Source organism: Mchenga conophoros, linkage group LG6 (assembly GCF_057382185.1).
Source record: "Mchenga conophoros isolate Kocher_MC1m ecotype Shallow Benthic linkage group LG6, M_conophoros_male_GT1.1, whole genome shotgun sequence".
NCBI classification, from domain to species: Eukaryota; Metazoa; Chordata; class Actinopteri; order Cichliformes; family Cichlidae; genus Mchenga; species Mchenga conophoros.
Genome location: NC_140531.1, coordinates 33,133,178 through 33,155,190, shown reverse-complemented (window position 1 = coordinate 33,155,190; position 22,013 = coordinate 33,133,178). Strand labels below are relative to the sequence as shown.

Below are 22,013 nucleotides of genomic sequence, written 5' to 3'. Positions count from 1 at the left end.
TTTCTCCTGGTTTCCTTTAAAGAATTTATATTGCAGAGGAAATGTTGATAAAATGTGTTATGCCCATAAGTTTGTTTCTGTATCTAGGTGCTGGGAGAGGAATATTAACATGGGATATTGGTGGATTATCCGATCTCCTATACTTTTTGCTTATCTGGTAAGACTCTCTGTATCTCTTTCTCTCTCTCTCACCTTTGTGTTTAACTTTGTCAGTTTACATTTGGATAATGTTTTAAAGACAATTCAAAACAATCTATGTCTTGGCAGATGCTTAGGAGTGCTCATAAAGATACCAAATGCTTTTGTCTGCCTGCTTGTATTTGAATGTGTGTAGATGAGGCAGCTGTTGAAAATAGGACTGCAGGAAAAATGTAAGTCGTGTAAAAATAGTGACTTTTATTTTCTGCAGTTGATATTTTATCAGTTCCTACATTCAGTGCTGTGCTATTTCACTTTGCTCAGTCTGATGACAAAATATAACTTTATACAACCACATGTGCAATATTCACAAAATATCAGTATTTAAAATTTCATATAGGACAACATCATTGTGTTTACACTCCCTCTTAACAACATCACATACCAAAACCAGCTGACGCTTTCCTTTTGTGTGTTTCCTGATTCTTGTTCCCAAATAGCATTATGGATGGACACACTTATGACCAGTGCACTTAAACATGCGCAGTGCTGCACTGTGTGGGAGCATTACTTTTTAATGCAGTTGCAGAAAAAGTTGGTAAAAATGTAAAGTTGTTGTAAAGTCTTTCATCATTGTGCAACAACCCCAGAGCTGTTCTGCAGTTCTACTATTGCGCAAACAACCTGATTCACACCTAAATAAACTGCGTTTGTGTACACTCCACTATACATATTTACACAAATACTTGTGTTGAGACAGCACACGCACTTTACCAAACTTGGAGCGCCAAAATCTTGAGTGCTGTGATAATAAATGACCTGCCATCAGTAAGTGTCCTGCACTAGATCACAGTGTGTGCGCACGTGCACATGCTTGTTCTGTGCGCAAGCACTTGAATTGCTCGTGTTGTGGGGACGTTAATCCGTCTGCCCAGTCCCACTGTGAGGACTTCGTTTAAAGTCAGACTTTGTGTTAACTACTAACGCGTTCCAAAGCGGCAGTAATCTTCTCTCTAGCACCATATGCTAAAATATTGCATTGTGTTTGCTTCAAAGTGACTTTCTTTATCCTCTTTCTTTCAGATTAACTTCTTCATATTTATCCGTATTATTAAAATCTTAATGTCTAAACTTAGAGCTCACCAGATGAGATACACTGACTACAAGTTCAGGTGAGAAATGTGTTCCTTTATTTCTTTTCTTTTTTGTTTTTTTAAAGAAAATGCAGACAGGAAGCATTTACTTAGTCTTAGTAGCTTTTTCGCTTGGGAATTAACTTTTTTGGTATTATAGCCATTTTTATATATAGTCCCCTGTTTTCAGAGTTTTCTTGTAATCTCTAATACCATTTGCTTCCCCTTTCTCCGTTCTTCCAGACTGGCAAAATCTACCCTGACTCTGATTCCCTTGCTTGGGATTCATGCCATCCTCTTCACCTTTGTCATTGATGAATCTGTTCCTAAAGGCTCTGTTCTGCGCCTCGTTCGCCTCTTCTGTGATCTCCTGTTCAACTCCTTCCAGGTATAAGTTCAACTTTCACTTGTTCCACATGTGCCCATAAATATAACAGAGGGACCTCAGAGGATTAATACCCAGGAAGACATAAACTGCACGCTAAAGTAATAAATTATCTGTATAACTCAAAGATGTCACAGAGAACAAAGAAATTGGCACTTTTATATGTTGTACATTTGCATATAAAGGCAAACATAGGTGAAGAGCTTGGGTTCGACATTTCTTTTGCCCAGCAAACTCCTTCTTAATCCTCAAATTTTATTTTTTTAGACTATTTCTTACTCAGGCAGCACACAAATCCTACCCTTCTGTCAGATACTGCTGGTGTTGCAGGAAATGTGAACAAGCTGTCCTGGCACCGTGACTTGATGAACCAGATGTGGCAGCATTCATGGCTGAGAGATAAAATTCTTTTTTTGGAAAGACTAGGAAGTGCATTTATTACGGTGGAGATGAAAGGTGGAGTAAGTCACAAGAAGGCACATTAATTTTGAATGCTCTTGTGCTGTTGCTTGTAATTTAGGTCTTTGCACCATAAACTTACCTGATTAGTTTTAGTGAAAAATTACTTTGTGGTACAATGCGCCCCCTCATAACAATAACTCTACACATTAAAAAATGGCGGTGCATTTAAATGTGGCTTCACGTGCTTGTTTGCAAGCATCCATATGTGACAAGCTGGGAGTGAGAGAGCGTCTCTCTATTTCTATAAGACAGGTTTCGGTGCACCTGTGAGATCCCAGCGGCTCTGACAAAATAGTAATAGAGATTTTGACACCCTAGGAATGAGATTGGGCTGCATTAATTATATTCTCCATCATTCATACTATGCCTCTGCCTTTGGCAGTTCAGTGATCAAGTGTTTTAGCTGTCCAGTGCAATAAAATGACTCTTTTTTTTTGTTTGTTTGTTTTCCTCTTGTTGAAAAAAAGTGTTTTTACTCTTTTATTGTGGGAACTAGATGAGAGTAATGAGGCAAAAATAGTGATTTTCTGGGTATTTGTTTCTAATAATGAAAAAATGTATTTTAAGTACAATAAGCATATTAAATGTTCTTCCATTTCAGGGCCTGCTGGTTGCCATCCTGTACTGCTTTGTCAATAAAGAGGTGAGACTGATTCATTTGTCAAAAGCCACTTTAATTTTAAATGTATCTTCTTTGTGAGGATACATTTTTTATTGTCTCTGTCTCTTCCTTTATTTGTTCTTTTGTATCTCTAAAAACATCTTCAAGTTCCACTTTTGTTTCTTTTGTCTGCAAAGACCAGCAGACACGACAGGATCCATCTGCTAATATGCAGTCTTTTAAATGCAGTTTTTGGCAAAGAACATCCATCTATTGATGTCCTCTGTGTCTTGTTCAATCTTCATCACCACTATCTCTCCTGTCTCTCCCATCACTTCCTCTCTCAGGTGCAGTCGGAGATGCTGAAAAAGTGGAAGAGGTGGAAACTGGGTAAGGACATTGATGAGGAGTACCGCCACACACACAGCCAAACGCCACACGTTAAAAGCGGCAGTATCGCCACTGGCAATGTGCCCAACACCGGTGACCCAAATGTTGACTGGCCTCACTTCAACAAAGCCAACAGCGGCCCGGTTTGCTCCACTGCAGCTGAGGAGAACCGCAAACTCGTTGTCTCCTTTAGCAACGGGACAGGGAAATGCAGACCTGCCAAAAGCAGGCACACCCTGCACTTCTCTTTGCAATCGCACAGAGGCGCCACCAGCAGCACTGCCACAGAGGATGTGTGTCTGGAAGAGCGCGTGAAGTACCGCTCATATACTCTGGAAGGAGAGGAAACTAATGTCTGACTTCCCTGGGACCTCATCGCAAAAACTCTCACTGATTGCGCTTCTTGCTTTGGATCCGTGCTTATCATGTGGCAGTTGTATAGCTTGAGCAGGAAGAGGATGAGGCAGTAACAAACAGGGATCATGATGTTCACCGATTCAGAACATTGCAGGAAATGCCACTGAGTCCTGCCCAGCTGCATATGAGTATTTATTGCTTCTGGGAGATGGAGGAAAAAACACTTATTGACTTCAGACATTAGGAATGATCAAATAAATCAAAACTTTACTGGCGTTCAGTGTGCGTACGTGTGTCTGCCTGTGCACATATGGAGGACAGCTATTTCAACCCTCCTCACATCTTATCCGGTGTAACCATTGTGGGACATGCTTGTGTCGTGTGTGTTTGCAGCAGTGTGCACTAATCTGTGGTACAGAAGAACCTCTTGGTGTCAAAGTATGATTTTATTTAAACTTTTGGTTCGATGGAAATGAATGTGAATTGCACCATGAGAGACTCTTAATGTCTGAGTGGTCAGGAATTGCAATTTACTGGAGACCTCTCTATCTTATCATGCTGTGATAGGAGTCAGTGTTTGCTATGCTGAGGCAGGCACACAGAATATGGACTCTTTCACCTTTAGAAGGAACATGATACAAAGTTTAACTTATTCTGGTTTTAACAAGCCAAAGCCAAACAAGAAAATAATAATATATCACAGGTTTGTTATTGACTGCATAAAGCACGAAATCCATATTTTTATTCATCTACTCCATTTTTAAACAAATTTTGATTGAATGTATATGGACAGAGGAGTAATTTGGTTGAACTGAATTTTAATTGAATATTTAACTGTATATATATAATTAGATGTACACGCTCTATCCAGAGCCTCTTGGATTTGTCTGACACCTAACTCAAATTCCTCATTTGCCTTCATTGCCTCATTGTAAGATTCATGCTTACACGGTTACAGTCACCGTCAGCTGCACAATTTTTCAGGCGTACTTTAATTTTTAGAAATATAATTTTTGCACAAAATCTACAGCTTGTACAGATGTCCAAAGATTGTTTTATATTCCAGGACGGTTTTTAAAGAAAAAGGTTTTGCATTTAAAAACACAATGTATGACTAAGATTTTTTGTTAATGCACCACATTGACAATGAAAGTTAGATTGTTGTTATGCTTTCTATGTCAAACTTAGTAACGCAGAACAAAAATTGTGCCCCACCCACCATATTTATTTGTTGCTGGGGTTTTTTGATACCGTAAATAAATGAAGCCAGCAATGAAACACTGCTTAAAAAAATTAAGAGAAGATACAATCTTCACAGTATAATACAAAACCAGTGAAACTTGTGCAATATCAATTTGTCTAGTTGGGAAGCATACGTTTTATAGGGCTGTAGCAATGATGGTCATCCTAATTTATCCAAAATTATTAAATAAAAACAATATTAAACTCCTCTAAAATGTGTGTTCACTAAGTGTGAACTATTGCTAACAGGCATGATGTACACATGAATTTGAAAGCTATCAGTACCTCTATTGTAGCAAAGGTATTTCCAAAATTAATTCTTGTTTCATTGTAGTTCGTGCAAAGAAAGCAGAACCTGACACTGTGTTTTTTTTTTAGAATAAATGTGGACATTTATTACAGATATTTTTATTAATACGTTTATATATTATATGTAGATATATAGGAAACCATATAAACAAGAAATAGCACCTTGAAGTGACTGTTTTGGTGTAAATAAAATTGACTTGAATTGAAGAAACCATTGTGAATCATTTTCAGCTGATTTCTCTCCAGTGCATCAGTGCTAACACTTGCACTGGAGTGGTAACACCAAGACACCTCTCAAAAAGGAAGTAGTAATAGCTGATGTCCGTGGACCATTGGCATTAGATGGTAACTGCAGCCCATTCTGGTTGAAAAAGCAGCTTCTCTAGGATGGTACATCCATATCCTGTCATAAGAGAGTGAAGGACATACCAGGAGGCAGGATGCTACATAAGGAGAACTGGAGGGGGCTATATAGGAGCAACAACCCAGCAGCAAAACCAGCATGTTTTCTATTACGCAAAGAGCTATAGGAGCCCTACAAAATTACCTCCAGCAGGCTACTCATGTACATGTCTCTGACTAAAATGTTAGAACGAGACTGAGGAAGGCGTGAAGTCAGTCTTTAGCAGGACCTGTGCTTACAGCCCAGCATTGTGCAGCTGTGTAGGAATTCACCTGAGAACACCAGCGATGGCAGGTCAAACAATGGATCTCCAATTTCTTGATCTATCTGTGACAGGCGTGAAAGCTTCTGGATACTCTGGCATCTCCAGATGTTTTGTCACTCTCATTTGCACCAGAGCAGGTGAAATGCGATCATAGCGGTTTGTGTGTGTCAGCTGGTCAAATTGACAGTTTACCTGATTATGTGTTATACTGTGATGAAGGTTCCTTTGTTTTATTGAGCAGCATATATACCTAAATGACCTTTTTTTTCTCTTTAAATTCAGAACAGAAAATAGACACTCTTTAAAGAGTTAACTATACATATCAATAAAGCTAAATAGACAAAAGCAGGTGGGTGATTGGGTGTATTGTTATGCTAATGGTTACAGTGCAGGTGACTCAAAAATGAAAGCAGTAAGAATTATTATGAGAAAAGACTTTTCTTTCACAAAGCATGTTTGTAAGTATCAGATTGTGTCTCTTTGCTTAAAGTATTGTAGTTGTCAAAACAGCCCTAAAGCAAACATTGTCATTAAGAAAAGGAAGAGGTTTTGTATAAAAGCCACATCATTGTGTTTCATATGCCTCTGTGGATCCAATTAAATTTGATTCTGTCAGCAAAAAGAGTCTCAGTGTATGTTGTGTCAAACAGAGTCATTGATGCAACTCTGACTGAAAGGTAAGTAATACACCTGTCTCGGTTTTGTGACATTTAAAAAGAAATACTTGGATTTAGCTGATATTTTGCAGTGACTTTCTGTAGAACTGCTCCTGTTCAATATCCAAGTTCTAACCTTAGTTTAAAAAAGCACACAATAAGCTACTGAAATGGTCTATGTGCACACATGCAGGAATAACACTCTCAGTTATTGCTAATTACATGTGACATAGCAGATTAGCGGCCTTATTGTTAACTATGTTTCCAATGGAGATTACTGCAATGTGAAATGGTTACTCATATATCTGTGTATTGTTGTGCAGAAGGTAATGAGTTGATGAATTATGTATTAGTTAGTCATACATGTCTGGGAATGTGTGCTCATGTGTGTAATTGATCTCGAAGTCTCTCTGAAAATATTGCCGTGCCTGTGTGTGCATTTACATATAAGAGAGAACATAAACCACCAAAGGCAGAACGCTGCATTCCAGCATCGAATATTGTAAGTGCAATTCTGATTATAGAAAAAAGGGATACAGGGGAAATTACAGGGTTGGACAGGCTCACAACAACCTAACATTTCATTTCCAGGAAAAAAATCTGGATTTTGTCCCACTTGGATTATCAGCTTCAGGAAGTGAGTGTGTGACTGAAGGTTTGTCCACAACTCTGGAGCAGAGTTTACCATGAATTATTTAATTGTGTACTGTTGGCAAGCAAACTGTACTACATCAAGTATAATAGGAAAATTTACCCTTTGGTTCATGTGCAAGCCACCTGACATTGGCTACTGACTTTCTTACCTCACTTAGTAGGAAAGGTATAATTACTGATTACAACATGTCCAATAAAAAACACAGTTTTTTCTTTTTGTTTAAAGCAGAAAATCTGGTGTGACGTCAACACCGTGAGAGACACAAGGATGCACTGAGACCCTGCCATTAGAGCTAGCTTACAAATCCAATTTCAATCCGTCTATTTAATTTAATTGTTTTTCTTGTGCAGTTTTACTTGAAAACTGAATGTCAGAATTTGTCCCAAGCCAGCTCATAGCCACTGAGAAAGAGGGGAGACAAGACAGACTGCGATGTCAAAATAATAAACATGAGGTATGAAGAATCAGTCATGGTATGCATGAACGGACAACTGACATATTAGTGCAGTGTGTCGGCAAAACAAGAAAAAAAATCTAAAACCCAGTGGTTTCATTCCTTGGCATTTGCCCAGTGGGCCAAAACACTTGTGGGCTGATGGTCAATATGATTTTTTTTTCTTTGTCAATATAATTATACAGGCTACTGGGTGGCTTGAATGGCAGTTGCACACCAGCCCTACAAGCATTTCCAGCAGCCCTTTTTCATAGCTGACACTGGATTGCCCAATCAACAGGTTAGTGTGGAAAAAGTGATCTATAAAGATGGACAAACAAGTGAAAAGTTGGAGCTGAAAAGCTAAAAGAGGAAAAGAAACTAGAAATAAGTGTAGAAAATGACCAACATATCAGCTGTCAGGGCTGCTGCTGCATTCTCAACAGTAGCACCAGCAGCAACTAGTAAAAAGCTGTCACAGCTACTACCAGCCTTGGAACCTGATCAAACAAAATCTATAAGCAAAACACAGTTTTACTGTTATTTATGTGTTTGTTGGGGAATAACACAGTTATTTCCCTTTTTTTGCATATACTACTAGGCTGTACCTGTTGTGAGCCTTACACAGGTAAACCCCAGTCAGTTTAACCATCTTCTCCAACATACGGCCTCAGAAAGAGAAAACCCTGCAAAGTATAAAGGAAGTGGAGGGAGCATAACACACTCAAATGAAGAGCTACTTAGAGCAGGGGTGTTCAAATCCAGGCCTCCAGCAGGTTTTAGATATCACCCTGGGTCAACACACCTGAATCAAATGATTAGTTCATTACCAGGCCTCTGGAGACCTTCGAGACATGTTGAGGAGGTAATTTAGCCATTTAAATCAACTGTGCTTGATAAACAACACATCTGCAACCCGCAGGACACCGGCACTTGAGGCCTGGATTTGGCAAACAGTTTGTAGAATAGAATAGAATTAGTTTTATCTAAGCAGCACCGATTCACAACCCTCATCATCAGGGAGCTTTATAATCCAAGGTGAAGAATGTAGAGAATGTTCCCCAATGATCAGACAATTCCCTGAGAGCATGCACCTGGCAAAGGAAGGACAAAATCCCTTTTAACAGGAAGCAACACTCTGCAGAAGCAGGCTCAGAGAGAGGCACCCATCTGTCATGACTGGGTGGAGGTGAAGGGAAAAGATAAGAAAAACAGAGGAAATAGGGGCAAACAGGGACTGATCACAAAATTGATTTCGTTAATTGGATTTTGAAGCCCAAAATTTGCTTTCAAATTCTGATAAAGAAGCTTTTGTCTCTAATTGGTGTTTAAATTGCAACCATAATCTCGTTAATTGATGCAAAAATAAAGCGAGACCAAATGTATTACAAAAACAGAACAAATACTCACGCTTTCTCGGATCGGCCCACAGTTCTTAAAATGTCTGTTTTAAGAACTCCTATAATATTTTAACTAGTGGGACCCAATAATATCCCAGATGGGCATTTGTGATGTTGCGAGTCTACAGGGAGGATGTCTGAAAACACATTATATCTTTGGGGTCACTGAAAACATATTACTGTGGTCAAACTTCTTCCATACATCCTCCCCAAAGCTTCCCCACAGGATGCTGAAACCATCTGTGTGTAATTTCAGCTGACTGTGAAAAAATCTTACAGCAATAATCTGAATTTCACTCCCAAACCACAAACCCATGATAGCAAATGGATTGTAGATGGTACAAAACAATTTCTGGAACTAATAAAATTGCTGCAACTCAAAAAGGATATAATTCAAATAAGCGCAGTAACTGTTATCTACCTTTTTTTTTAACTACAGTTAGTCTGCGTTCTAGTTCAGTATCATTTTTTAACCCTCAAAATAAAAATCTTATGAAAATCCTTAAAGCAGAAAGAATCTCAGACAAGGCTGCAGTAATTATTTAATAAAATAGGAAATAAAGTTATATCTAATACTGAAGGAATAAATATCCAAAGGCTAAAATCAGTTTTCCTCTGGGTTCACTGACCTTTTGTGGTTGGTATTAGATTTGAAATCACAGTCTTCGTTATATCTGTGCTGTGTGTCTGCGTTGTGTGTGTGTGTGTGGGGGGGGGGGTGTTAGAATCTGCGAAACTGGTTTTTATAATCTAATTTTTATCTGTTTTTTGTGCTGTTGAAGTCTCCGAGTTTACACTGGACAAGAAGTAGTGTACATGCAGTACACAAAGTTATGAGACGTTATTTTGAGATCAGGACAAAAACAGCTTGAGGAGCTACGTGGCGCGGGAATCAATCAGCCGTGACAGATCTATTGTGAAAAGTACTTGAGTCCAAAAACAGGCACAGGCTGGGTTACAGTCCCACAAAAGTGCAGTAAGAGGAAAAAACACTGCTCACATGTGTACAGAATAAAAGACCATATGTTTGTGTGTACTATAATGGGAGGGGTGTAGATATTGCAGAAAAATAATTATCTGCCTCTTGAGCACAAAGCATTTAGGTCTCATGTGGATCAAACTGTTTTCCCACTGTAATTACTGTCATCATTCTTCTTGTGTTTAATAGCTACGCAGCCAGATTTGGTCTTTCTGAGAGCTATGCTTGTTTTTAAAGGAAACGTCATACTGTAGCTGTAATCAGTTACAGTATGATAGCAAAATGAAACCACTGCCATAGAGTTATCCTTGTTCCTGCTATTGTACAAAAGATCTGATATTTTTACAGTTAACCTGTGACTCAACAGATGTTGAACAAAGCTAAAGCCTTTCAGAGATAAAGAGAGATTAATGTGTTTTTGTAATTGTTGTGTGCTGCATAAAGCAGTTTTAAACTGTGGGCTCAAAATTGTGTTTTAATGGCTTTATTTATATCGTTTGTACAGAGGTTTGGCTGGTGTAGGTGAACTTTATTTACTTTATCCACCATTTTTTCTGTTCTCCTGAGTACTGAGATCCTGAAATGTCATTGCATGAAGTGGTTTGACAGTGTTGGTACTGCAGGCTTACTCACCAGTACAATTCAATTCAGGTTCAATTCAGGTTTATTTCTATAGTGTCAAATTATAACAGTCAACTCAGGGCACTCATTTACTGTAAGGACTATACAGAATTTTGAAGAAAGCTCCAGCAGAGCCAGGATGAGGGAGGGGGAGCCATCTGCTGAGAATGGATGTGGGGTGAGAGGAAAAAGCAAAGATGACACAAAAAAAAGAAAAAAAGAGCCTGGGGAGACAAGGTGAAACAGAGAATAAGGGAGCGAGGGGAAAATATTTAATGACATGCTGCATGTGAGCAGTGGAAAGAGGTGAAAGGCAAAGAAGTGCTAAGTGGATCACAGTGAAGTCCTGCAGCAGTCTGAGCCTATAGCAGCAAGGTAGCTAAGGGATGGTTGATTGTCCAACCTAAACTATAAGCTTTACCAAAAAGGCAAGTTTGAAGCCTAATCAAGGTATGGAGGGTGTCTATGGGTCAAATTCAAACTGGGAGTTGGTTCCACAGGCGAGGGACCTTACAGCTGAAGACCCTGCCAACTCTATTTTTAGACACTCTTGGAACCGCACATAAACCTGTAGTCTGGCATGGTGCTCTATTACAATAATAGGATAATGGCAGTGTTAATGTTTTATCATGTATTTTATTAGCTTGGTTTTGTAGTTGCATGTTTTTAGAAGTTTGCATGCTTTTATTTTGAAATGTTTTTACTTCCTACCCATGTTTTTCTAATCCAAGAAATTATGAACACCTGCTCACTACACAAAAGGATTGTGGGGGGTCAGAGAGCAGGTAACAGCAGAGCAACAACATGGGCAGTACAGGTTGATGCCAAAGAGACCTGAGATTGGAATTGTTGGTAGACAATTGGATGTGTAGGACTTGGACCCAGTAAAAGACTTTTACCAGTGAGAGACAACCAATAAAAAGACTGATTGCTGTACTGGCTGCTTGTGTAGTGTTTGCCTTAATAATGTTACACCCATGCAGTTGGACTGCTAGTTTTTGTTATTTTTTGAGGCCCTGGGCTTGTTGTTATTGTAAATGTGTTCTTAACTACTACAGAGTTGTAGTATTCCTTGGCATCCCTTTCTGTTTTTTATCCTGCTCTCAATTGGACCTCACTCTTCCTTTTCTCACTTTTTACAGTAATACAAAATGCAGATATATAGTATGTAGGTGTAATTAAAGATAGGACATTTTCGTTTTATAGGAAACAAATGATCTGATCGTTTTCTCTTTTTGTCAAGGACCCAAACAGCTTTAGCTTACAAATAGTTTTCAAAAACAGATGCCACGCATAGATGTGTGAGGATGTAAAGAAGTGCAATAAAAACATTTTATTAAATGTATTATTTTATTATTAATCTTACTGCTGTTTTTATCTTCTTACTAGATGTTTTGTATTCATGACCTGACCTTCCTTCTGTATTGAGGTTTGATACCTGTTTTATTTAACTCTTCTGGTCTATTAGTGCCTCCATTCTGTCTGTGCTAGTGCTGATCTGTACCCTGTTATTGACTTATGTTGTTTCTCCTTATTACTGTGAAGCACTTTGGTGTGCCTCCGGATTTTTAAACGTGCTATATAAATAAAACTGTATTGTATTATATTGTATGTGGGTGTATCTAATACAGAAAACCTGTGATCTCTTCTAAATTAATGTTGTGCTGTTTTCTTTTTGAATACGTCCAACTCATAGAACATTTCTTAAGTTTGATAGGTTTCAACTGAGTCATGCAGTAAAGGTTTAAGAAATGTGACAGTCCAACCATGAACACCAAATAAATGTGTTTCTTTTGCAGAAAAATAGTTTTATCTCATAGAGGTTTTACCCTCTCAACACTTTTTCCTGAAAATATATCCAGTTTTATCATTTCAGAGAGTATTTTGCAGCTTGAATTTTGAAATGGAGAGTTTTCTATGTGGTTATTACCCCTCTTCCAGGGCCCTTAAATAAGAAGTGAGACTGACCTTGAATAAACTGCTCTGTCGACGCCTCACAGCTCTTCCATCCATCCATCCATTCGCTTCCGCTTATCCTTTTCAGGGTCGCGGGGGGCGCTGGAGCCTATCCCAGCTGTCATAGGGCGAGAGGCAGGGTACACCCTGGACAGGTCGCCAGTCTGTCACAGGGCTAACACACAGGGACAGACAACCATTCACACTCACATTCACTCGCACATTCACACCTAGTGGCAATTTGGATTATCCAATTAACCTATCCCCACAAGTTGCATGTCTTTGGACGGTGGGAGGAAGCCGGAGTACCCGGAGGGAACTCACGCAAACACGGGGAGAACATGCAAACTCCACACAGAAAGACCCCGGCCTAATGGTGGAATTGAACTCAGGACCTTCTTGCTGTGCGGCAACAGTGCTAACCACCGTGCCGCCTCACAGCTCTTAATATATATAATAGCAAATGGAGAAGACAAGGGTAGATGCTGATTCGTTCCACTCTTGGCTCAGACTTTGATAACCACTCATAACTTGTCGGCTCATCTGCCAAAAAAGAGCCATTGCTTCACTTTTCACCAGTAAAATGAATTTTCCTCATCCTGATGCTGTACTCTTCTGTCAAACTAACTCTTGTTTTCATGTGTTACACTGTCTGAGTAAAAGAGCTGAACATCTTCCTGTTAACTGTGTACTTGAATAGACTCTGAATTTAAGTATCTAAGTAGATACCCACGACTGTGTTGCCTCCAGTAGGGAAAACACCATACTAAAGTTCACGGATGACACTGCAGTGATTGGTCGCATCACTGGAGGGGATGAAGTGGCTTACAGCAGAGGTGGCCGGTCTGGTGTCATGGTGGGAGGACAACAACCTCACCCTCAACACTGATAAGACAAAAGAGATGATGGACACAAGGAAGAAGAGGAAGCCTCACCAGCCGCTGTTTATCCGGGGCTTGAAGTGGAAAGGGTGAGCAGCTTTGGACACCTGGGCGTCTACATCACTGAGGACCTCATCTGGACACTGAACACCACACAGCTGGTCAAGAAGGCTCAGCAGCAGCTGTATTTCCTGAGGAGGCTGAGGAAATTCGGTATGTCGGCCAAGATCCTCAGCAAGTTCTTCAGCTGCATTGTGGAGAGCACACTGACCAGCTGCATCACTGCATGGTACAGCAGCACTACTGCTATGGACCAAACACCTGCAGAGAGTGATAACACCTGTGGAGAAGATCATCAGGACCCTGTGACTCTCCTATTCCACCACATTCCAAAGACACTTTATTGGATTCATATCTGTGAATTATGAGGAGTACAGTGAACTCAATGTCATGTTCAAGAAACCTTGCGTCACATGATCTGGGCTTCGTGACATGATGCTCAAATCATGCTGCGAGCAACCATCAGAAGCAGCTTGAAGGTTTGACGTGTTGTGCATTCAGAGATGCTCTTTTGCGTGTTTCTGTCGTCTTCCTATCCGCTCAAAGCAGTCAAGCCATTGTCCTCGAGCCTCTGGTTTCAACAATTCATTTTCATCCAGAGAACATTTTGATTTTGGTTTTGTAACTCGATGCATCATTTAGTTAGTTTTAATCTAGTTTTTGTTTATTTTAATAACCATGGTGCGCCTGTTTTGATGATGAGTTATAAATTAAACTACAGTAGATCTCAGATGGGGCTAGGACCCATGCAGGCCTCTGCTGTGTTAAATCACTGTGCTTATCTCCTCTCTCATGCTGTGGTCTGTATAAACAGTGGCACATTTTAGGAACAATCTGTCCACAGAGACTGTGCAGTGTTTGTTCAATGTCTTATTAATGACAAGCAGTTTAGCCCTATTATCAATTACCCCATTAGTCTGTTTATGTGTGCATCTGTGCATGTGAAGGGTCAGGGTTAAGCTAAGACATGATGTAGTTAAAGTTCAGTTTGGGGGCTTATTGTAAACAGTGGAAACTCCCAACAAGTCTAGTAAACTTTATATGTTTGTTCAGAATTTTTGCTTCCTGTTTCATGGTTTATCATCGCAGCATATTTTGTGGATTAAGCAAATTCTATAATTTGTGATGCAAAGTCAAATTCTGCACAATTATGATTTGAATTTTGAAGAGTAACAGCAAGAAACAGAATCACAGTCCATGAACAGAACTGAGTTTGAAGAAATATCTGGATTCTGCTGGATCAAATAAATATAAAAATCTAATAATTATTTCAACAATATGCAGAACAACATGCAAAATGCTGTACTCAGAAATTACTATACTTAGTATGATGTTTAAAATATGGAAAAAGAGCTAGCTTGGCTCTGCCTTGAGGGTACAAAATTAGCTTTAGAAGTAGCACAAATCCCTGTGCTTTTCTAAGACAAGTTATCAACATATTTGATAAGTAAAATAATGCGTGTGTGTGTGTGTGTGTGTGTGTGTGTGTGTGTGTGTGTGTGTGTGTGTGTGTGTGTGTTATTTATATCCTATATTTTCTTCTAGCATTAACTGCTTTTGTGCTGCCCCTTGACTTTGTGCCTCCAGCTGAGTAGGGATGGGTATCGAAAACCGGTTCTTGTTGAGAACCGGTTCCCACTGTTTCAATTCCTTGGAATTGTTTGCCATTTTTGCAAACGATTCCCTTATCGATTCCAGTCGCCCCGAATGACGTCACCACGTTGCGGAGCGTCATTTACCTGGCAGGAAACACAGCACCTAAGCGGCTCAAACGCTCAAAAGTTTGATTATACTTTACGAGAACGGATGACAACAGGGCAACTTGCAATACTTGCAAAGTAGTTACTTCGTTTAAGGGAGGAAACACTACGAATATGCAAAAGCATTTCCTCACAAAACACGCGATGAACTTAAATGAATGTCGTGTTTTTAATTCTGCTTCGGACTCGTGAATCTCAACCCAGCAGCAGCGGTAACGTTTGTACGTCCTCTCCCGTTAATGCGGCAGGTAAATAATCAACTAACAGTGCATATTATGTTAGCGCGATCTGCCTTATTACAAAACCTGCCATTACTGTGCATTTAGGTGACCGTGATGAGAGAGACAGACAGAGTCTGGCTCAGATGCTGCCAGTTCTCGCTGCAGTCTACATTCGTCTATCCTTTCAGGCCAGGATAGACGAATGTCACCGAGCAGTGACTGAGTTTGTGGTCAAAGGCTTGAACCCATTTGCCACAGCAGTTGCCCCCGATTTTCGGTAAGTGAATGTGTTTAATTGTAGGCAGGGACATTACTGGAGATTCTTGTGTAATTGCCACAGAACAATTTATGTTATACTTTGTTATTGCTACAGACGAATATTTATTTTATTATTTTACATTTACAATTTTTTTGTAAAGAGCCGTAGGCTGGATCTCTTAAGATCTCACTGTTGGGTTTGTAAGGCCATGTTACTCCTAAATGTCTACCTTGTTCAAAGAGAAGATATAAAACAAGTTCTAAGCTAATCGACCTTAGTGTTCTCCTTTAAAAAAAAAAAAAAAAAAAAAAAAGAATCGATAAGAGAATCTATAAAGAATCGAATCGTTAAACAGAATCAAAAATGGAATCGGAATCGTGAAAATCTTATCAATACCCATCCCTACAGCTGAGACGTATTGAATGTTTGCATTCGGACTACAAACACTCCAACAGCAATATCTCTGCTGGAGTGAAACCTGCATGAACAGGTCTATCATATAAACAGACAGTGACACCGTTTTCAGAAAACAAATCTATATATGTTTTTATATTTATACATAAAAGAAGTGCATAATAGCAGTTCAAAGGGAGATATGCACAAAATATCATATATTTTTGTTATTAAATATATAAGGAGTTAATATGTGCTGCATAACTTGCAGAAAATGTAAATATTTTTTCTTACTGAAACGTTTTTCCCGTGATAATTAAATAGTGAGTAGTTTTCTCTCCTTATATTCAGGCCTGTCATGGTCCTGGGTCGTGCGACCCAGTGTTTTGAGTTTTAGTCTATTTTGATGTTTATTGTTTGTTTAGGTTCATGTCTGTGTGGCTCTTGTTGTCTAGTTCGTTTCATGTCTATGTCTCTGTGTTTCCTGTTTTATTTTGAAAGAGTCTGTTCTTTGTTCACTGCATGTGATTTACTCTTTCCTGTGCATCATTATGTATATCCAAATCAGCCGTTTCCTCATGTGTCTCCACTTCCCCTGATCGCCTCATGTGTGTATTTAAGTCCTCAGTTTTCTGAATGTCATTGTCAGGTCATCTGTTATAGAGTTGGATGTCTCGAGACCACTTTTAAGTGGTCTTGGTCTCGACAGACTTTTGTCTTGTCTTGGTCTCGGTCTTGGTCTCGCTGTTTCGGTCTTGCGTTCTCAAATCGACATAGTGTTCGGGAGATTTGGAGTCAACCATCAGCGGAGCAGGGGGGTGGCTTACTGGGCTTAAGCCCGGGTCATTTTTTCAGAAGCATGGGGTCTTTTGGAGTGTAATTTGTTAGTTAGATGCCTGACTGACAACTGTATAAAACAAAAACAACACACGAAGCACAGAGCGTACCGTCGTAAATTCCCCCTAATTTTGGTATGATCCGAGCTCAGGCACTAGGCGACCGAGCACAGCACCCATGTGAGCGAGGGGGGAGAAGCTGCTGCCTGCGAGTTTGCTGCAGACAGAGGAGAGCTTAAGTTTGACCAGGTACCAAAGCAAATCATTCGTACTGAACTAATAATGTAAATATGTAAATGGTTGTTTGCCAAAACTCATCAGAACATGTATCTCGTACCTAGTGTTTCTTTTTAGATACCATTTGTTACTTTTCAAATTCATATTTATTAAGTTGTGCAGGCTTGTTTGCACAACAAGGCTAAATAATTATATAAACTTTTCTCAATCTAAATATTGTACTTTGGTAGAATTAAATAAGTGTAGTGCAGGTCTATGATGATTTTTTAGTGCTACTATCATCTAGTTCTGATTCTGGTTCTCTCTTGGTTACTGTTGTAGTCCTGTTTTAATTCCGGATCAGTTCTGGGTCTGGTTGAATTGGGGTTCAGTCCCTGTGTCTTGATACAGGCCCGACTTTGTTCTGCCTTGCTGCTTAATTAAAAAACTATATATATATATATATATATATATATATATATATATATATATATATATATATATATATATATATATATATAAATAAAATTAGGGGTGCAACGATATTCGTATCGATATTGAACCGTTCGATACAGTGCTTTCGGTTCGGTACGCATATGTATCGAACAATACAACATTTGTAATTTATTTTATCAATTTTCCTTCTGACGATGCTGTCTGTGTTGAGCGCTCAGTGAATCTGTGTTCGACTACTCCGCCTAGGCTGCACTGTCGAGCGCAGATCCACTGAGCGCTCAACACAGACAGCATAGTCAGAAGGAAGAGCGCAGGGCAAGCTAGCGAGACAGAAGTTAAGCTCTACTTGCAACAGGCAAATTGAACCTCATTCAGATCTGGCGTTTGGAATTATTTTGGTTTTCATGTGACGTATGACCCTGAAGGTAAGCGAGTCATGGACTAAAGTAAAACAGTATGTTGGATGTGCCATGCAATGCTCAATTACATTGGTGTGAACTAGTGTGTTAGCGCAGTTAGCTCGTTAACGTGTTGGCCGTCTAGCCCCATGCACGGAGTGATCGGCGGTAGCTCGTTAACGGAGATTTGCCGTGTTGTGGCGTTAAGGTCATTTCAACGAGATTAACCTGAAAGCACTAGTGGGAACACAACGAATATGACTGCACATTTACGCCGACATCATCCTAGTGCAAAGACAAGTGGAAGCAGACAAAAAAAAGCAAGCATGCTACTAACTTTAGCCGAGTCATTTAGACAGCTGTTAGCACATGATTCTCCTTATGCTGCTGAGAATATAGCCCAGAAGAAGCGGATAGTATAGCTTTTATTTTGGAAAGAGCCATTTCTCTGTAATAAACTCTCTTTTCAAAAGATGAGTGATTCCTCAATCAGATACAGGGCTTGCAATATCGCTAGCCCGACGTCCTGGAGCTAGCGATTTTTTTCAGTCGGGCTACCAAAATCTTTCTCTTCCCTGCCCGTCGGGCTATTGTAGGAAAAATATATGTCAATGCTTTTGCATTCTTTCAGAAATGTAGCTGGGTAATTATGTCATTGGCATCGGTGAGCCACTGTCAATATGTGACATATTGAAGTCGCGTTTGAATTTGCGCTTGTTTTTTTGCTTTCACTTTGCAATCGTGCGAACTGTGTATAGAGAGCGACAGCACTGATCTGTGAGTGATGATAATTTGTGCACCAATTCCTCTGACATCGTCTTATTAATCGTTAGCTTACTATGCAAACATGACAAGTGAAATCTCTCGCAGCTTAAACATGTGAGAGGTTGATCGCGCAGAGAATCGCTGAGCTTATGTGAGTGAGCGTGTAAAAGCATTTTAGTTCTGCTGAGCCAAATAAGACAGGTCAGGGTGAAGAAGTGACAGCCAAAGAAAAGCTTACCACAAAACGGAGAAGTTATGACAAATCAGACTATAAGGCAAAAAGAAAGTGCAGCTTTATGGTTTCATGGACAAAAGAATTTCTGTGGCTGCAATATGACGAGCTAAATAACCAGGGCTGCACATAAGTGGTCCGCAGGTGCGCATTCGCTGTCAAAATAAAAAACACGCACAAGGGTTAGGGTTAAATTTAAAAACTGTACTTTTGAGTTAAAATATATATTTATAATTTTAATAAATGACAAATTAAAAATGCATGAACATTTTTTTGTATCGAAAAAATATCGAACCGTGACACCAAAGTATCGAACCGAACCGTGAATTTTGTGTATCGTTGCACCCCTAATGTGTGTGTGTGTGTGTGTGTGTGTATATATATATATATATATATATATATATATATATATATGAAGTCATTCTTTTTTGAACAAAACTCAAAACAGACCATAATAATCTTTCAGTCATTTCTACCCTCACTTAATTTCCTTTCGCTGCTCAGCTCTCACAAAGTGGCTCAGTTATGCTCCAATCACTCTATATTGTGGCCAATCACATGCGAGGATATAGGATAATATCATTATGTGAAAAACAGAGAGGGTGAGAGACGCGACAGTCAAGTGGAGCATCCGTCTGTACTCTCAGTAAGTGAGTGAGACAGTAGACAGTGGTGAGGAGGGCTGTGCGAAAGCAAAAACACATAAATATGCCTGACACCCGTAAACGAAGCAGCATCTGGCTGCAGTTTAAAGACCTTTTTTGTCTCGGTCTTGGTCTTGGTCTTGGTCTCGTCTCGACTCGGTCTTGGTCTTGTCTTGGTCTCGATACCCTCTGGTCTCGGTCTTGTCTTGGTCTCGGATTAGGCGGTCTTGACTACAAGTCTAGTCTGTTATCCCCACCATTGTCTTAGTCATTGTTATACTCACAGTCATAGAGCTTCATAGCGTTTGTTTAGTGTTTTTTAGTTTGCTTAGGGTTACATGTTTAACTCCTGCCATCATCCAAGTAAAGGATTGCTTTTGTTTAAACCTGCAACTCTTTGTCCACAACTGCTTTTGGGTCCTGTTTCAAAAAACACACCGGTGCAACTCGTCGTGACACAGGCCTATAAACAAAACATTTTCTCCTGCTCAAACATTAGATTGCAACCAGACTTTTATTTAAACACACACTGTTATTGGAAGATATGCATAATGTGTTAATTAGTGCAGTTAATATTTGGTGATACATAAACTTACTAAACTGAGAAAGTGGTTTGTTGCATGCCTTTGATATTGGCCCGCCACCTTCCTTTCTTCTTCTGTCAGCGTTCTAAATCTGAGTCTGTGGATGTGACCCCTTCCAGAGGTGCAGCCACCGGGTCTTTGACTAGCACGCTTATTGTTCAACACTTGCCTTGTGCTTGCATACTCCCTTGCTTGCACCCTGCAACATTTGCTCTATGCCTGACATCTCTGTGTACTGCTTTTTGGAAGTAAAACATAAAAATGTTGAGAGGGTAAGATGAAGCCAAGGATGTAAGCACAAGTTGCATTTTAGGACTTTTTATCCATCCAATATTGAAATCTAAAATGGACCGTGAGCCAACAGTAAATCTATGCCGAAATGTTTGCTAGGATATCACTCCCATTATTATTAAACTACTTAGTGACCCCTTGTGCCCTATGGATGAGGGCAATACATTTTGTATTGATCGGCAGCAATGTAAACAAGGGTATCTAACTATCCAGAGCCAGTGGAACCTCTCAGTGCATTCAGACCTGTACTCTTCTTCTAGTGTACACTACAAATGCACATGGCCAGTTGCCAAAAGTAGGAGATGACTCATTTGACCATATCTCTTTATTTCTCTTTAGACTAGTTTCTATGGTTTCACACCAGTAAGCTCTCAAATGTGCATTTATCTTTGTAGTGGGGAGTGAATGCACTGCAGGTCTACACTAATATTGTTTTTTATAACTGTTAATGGATTGTTCTTGCTGACTCCAAAAAGCTCAATTTAAGAGAGGAAGAGTTACTCTTTCTGTTTGAGTCATATATTGAATTACTATACATGTGATATGCATTCTTTGACTGTATTTGTTGATGCATTTTTCATAATTCTAAATGGAATTTTAACTTTAGTCACTGTTCCTAGTATAACATGAGCCAGAGCATGACACATAACACAAGTTAATCTCAATCCTGACACAACAATGAATGCTTGGAATCCATCTATTCAGATTTTCCTTGATTTTCTATATACCTTGGACAACTGAAATATGAGTATTCCTGTGTTCGGCATCGAAATAAAAAGAATTTTACCAAAACGTTTTGCTGTTCATTCAAGTGAGATCCATAGTGTATTTGTGTGCTTTGGTCTTTGCCTGTGGATGGCATGCATTTGAACACCTGCACAAAATGCTAATGTTAATGCAGTTTCCATTCGAATCTCAGGTATATGAGAAAGCATGAATAATTAATATATACCCATCCATCCGAGTATAACACCTGCACCTGAGACGGCAAAGATTTAAAGTTCATTACTGTAACTATGCAATAAGAAGGACTTAGTGTTGTTAATCACAGTAGTGTAGGAGTGGGAGCTTCTCACCATGTGTATGTGCAGAGAAAAATGAGGGTCCTCATCATGTGTAAACACTAATTAAGCAGTGTTACTGCAGTAAACAATCTTTTAGGGGTCTTCAGTGTCCACAGGACTCTTCCGCACTTCCGTACAGTGAGACTGACTGGACTTTAATTATTAGTATTTTCTTTTAGCTTTATTTGTATGCCACTTTTTTAAAACACACAGTTACAAAGCGCTTCACAGCTGAATAAAACCAAACCAAAAATCAGTGGTTTATTATCATTTATTCTGATTATTTGTTGTACATGCTTTGTCTGTGTTTGTGTAGCCCTTTAGAAAGATGTAAGTGTGAAAATTAAGATTTCTGTAAGTGTACAGCTCCAAGGTTAGCAGCGACTAATAAAGAGAACAAAAATCTGTAGAGAAATAAAAAACACCAATGAGCCAAACCAACATGAATTAATTAAGAGATAAACAGAGCGTGCAGGCGAGTTTTATTACCCAAAGCTCCTGTGGGATAGAAGCCATCCCTCTTCCTCCTCTTCATTCCATCATCCCCTCTCTGTTTCACTTGATTACT

General features: G+C 39.4%; 1 protein-coding gene across 1 annotated transcript in view; it reads left to right on the top strand.

The window, feature by feature from the left end:
- Positions 1-6,270, top strand: part of gcgrb (glucagon receptor b) — a 56,898-nt gene extending 50,628 nt beyond the window's left edge. Inside the window, exons 10-14 of the mRNA XM_085277534.1 lie at positions 88-157; positions 1,222-1,310; positions 1,515-1,659; positions 2,720-2,761; positions 3,067-6,270. Coding sequence (XP_085133660.1) covers positions 88-157; positions 1,222-1,310; positions 1,515-1,659; positions 2,720-2,761; positions 3,067-3,468 — 748 coding nt within the window. The 3' untranslated portion in view covers positions 3,469-6,270. The remainder of the gene's footprint in view (positions 1-87; positions 158-1,221; positions 1,311-1,514; positions 1,660-2,719; positions 2,762-3,066) is intronic.
- The last annotated feature ends 15,743 nt before the right edge of the window (positions 6,271-22,013 follow it).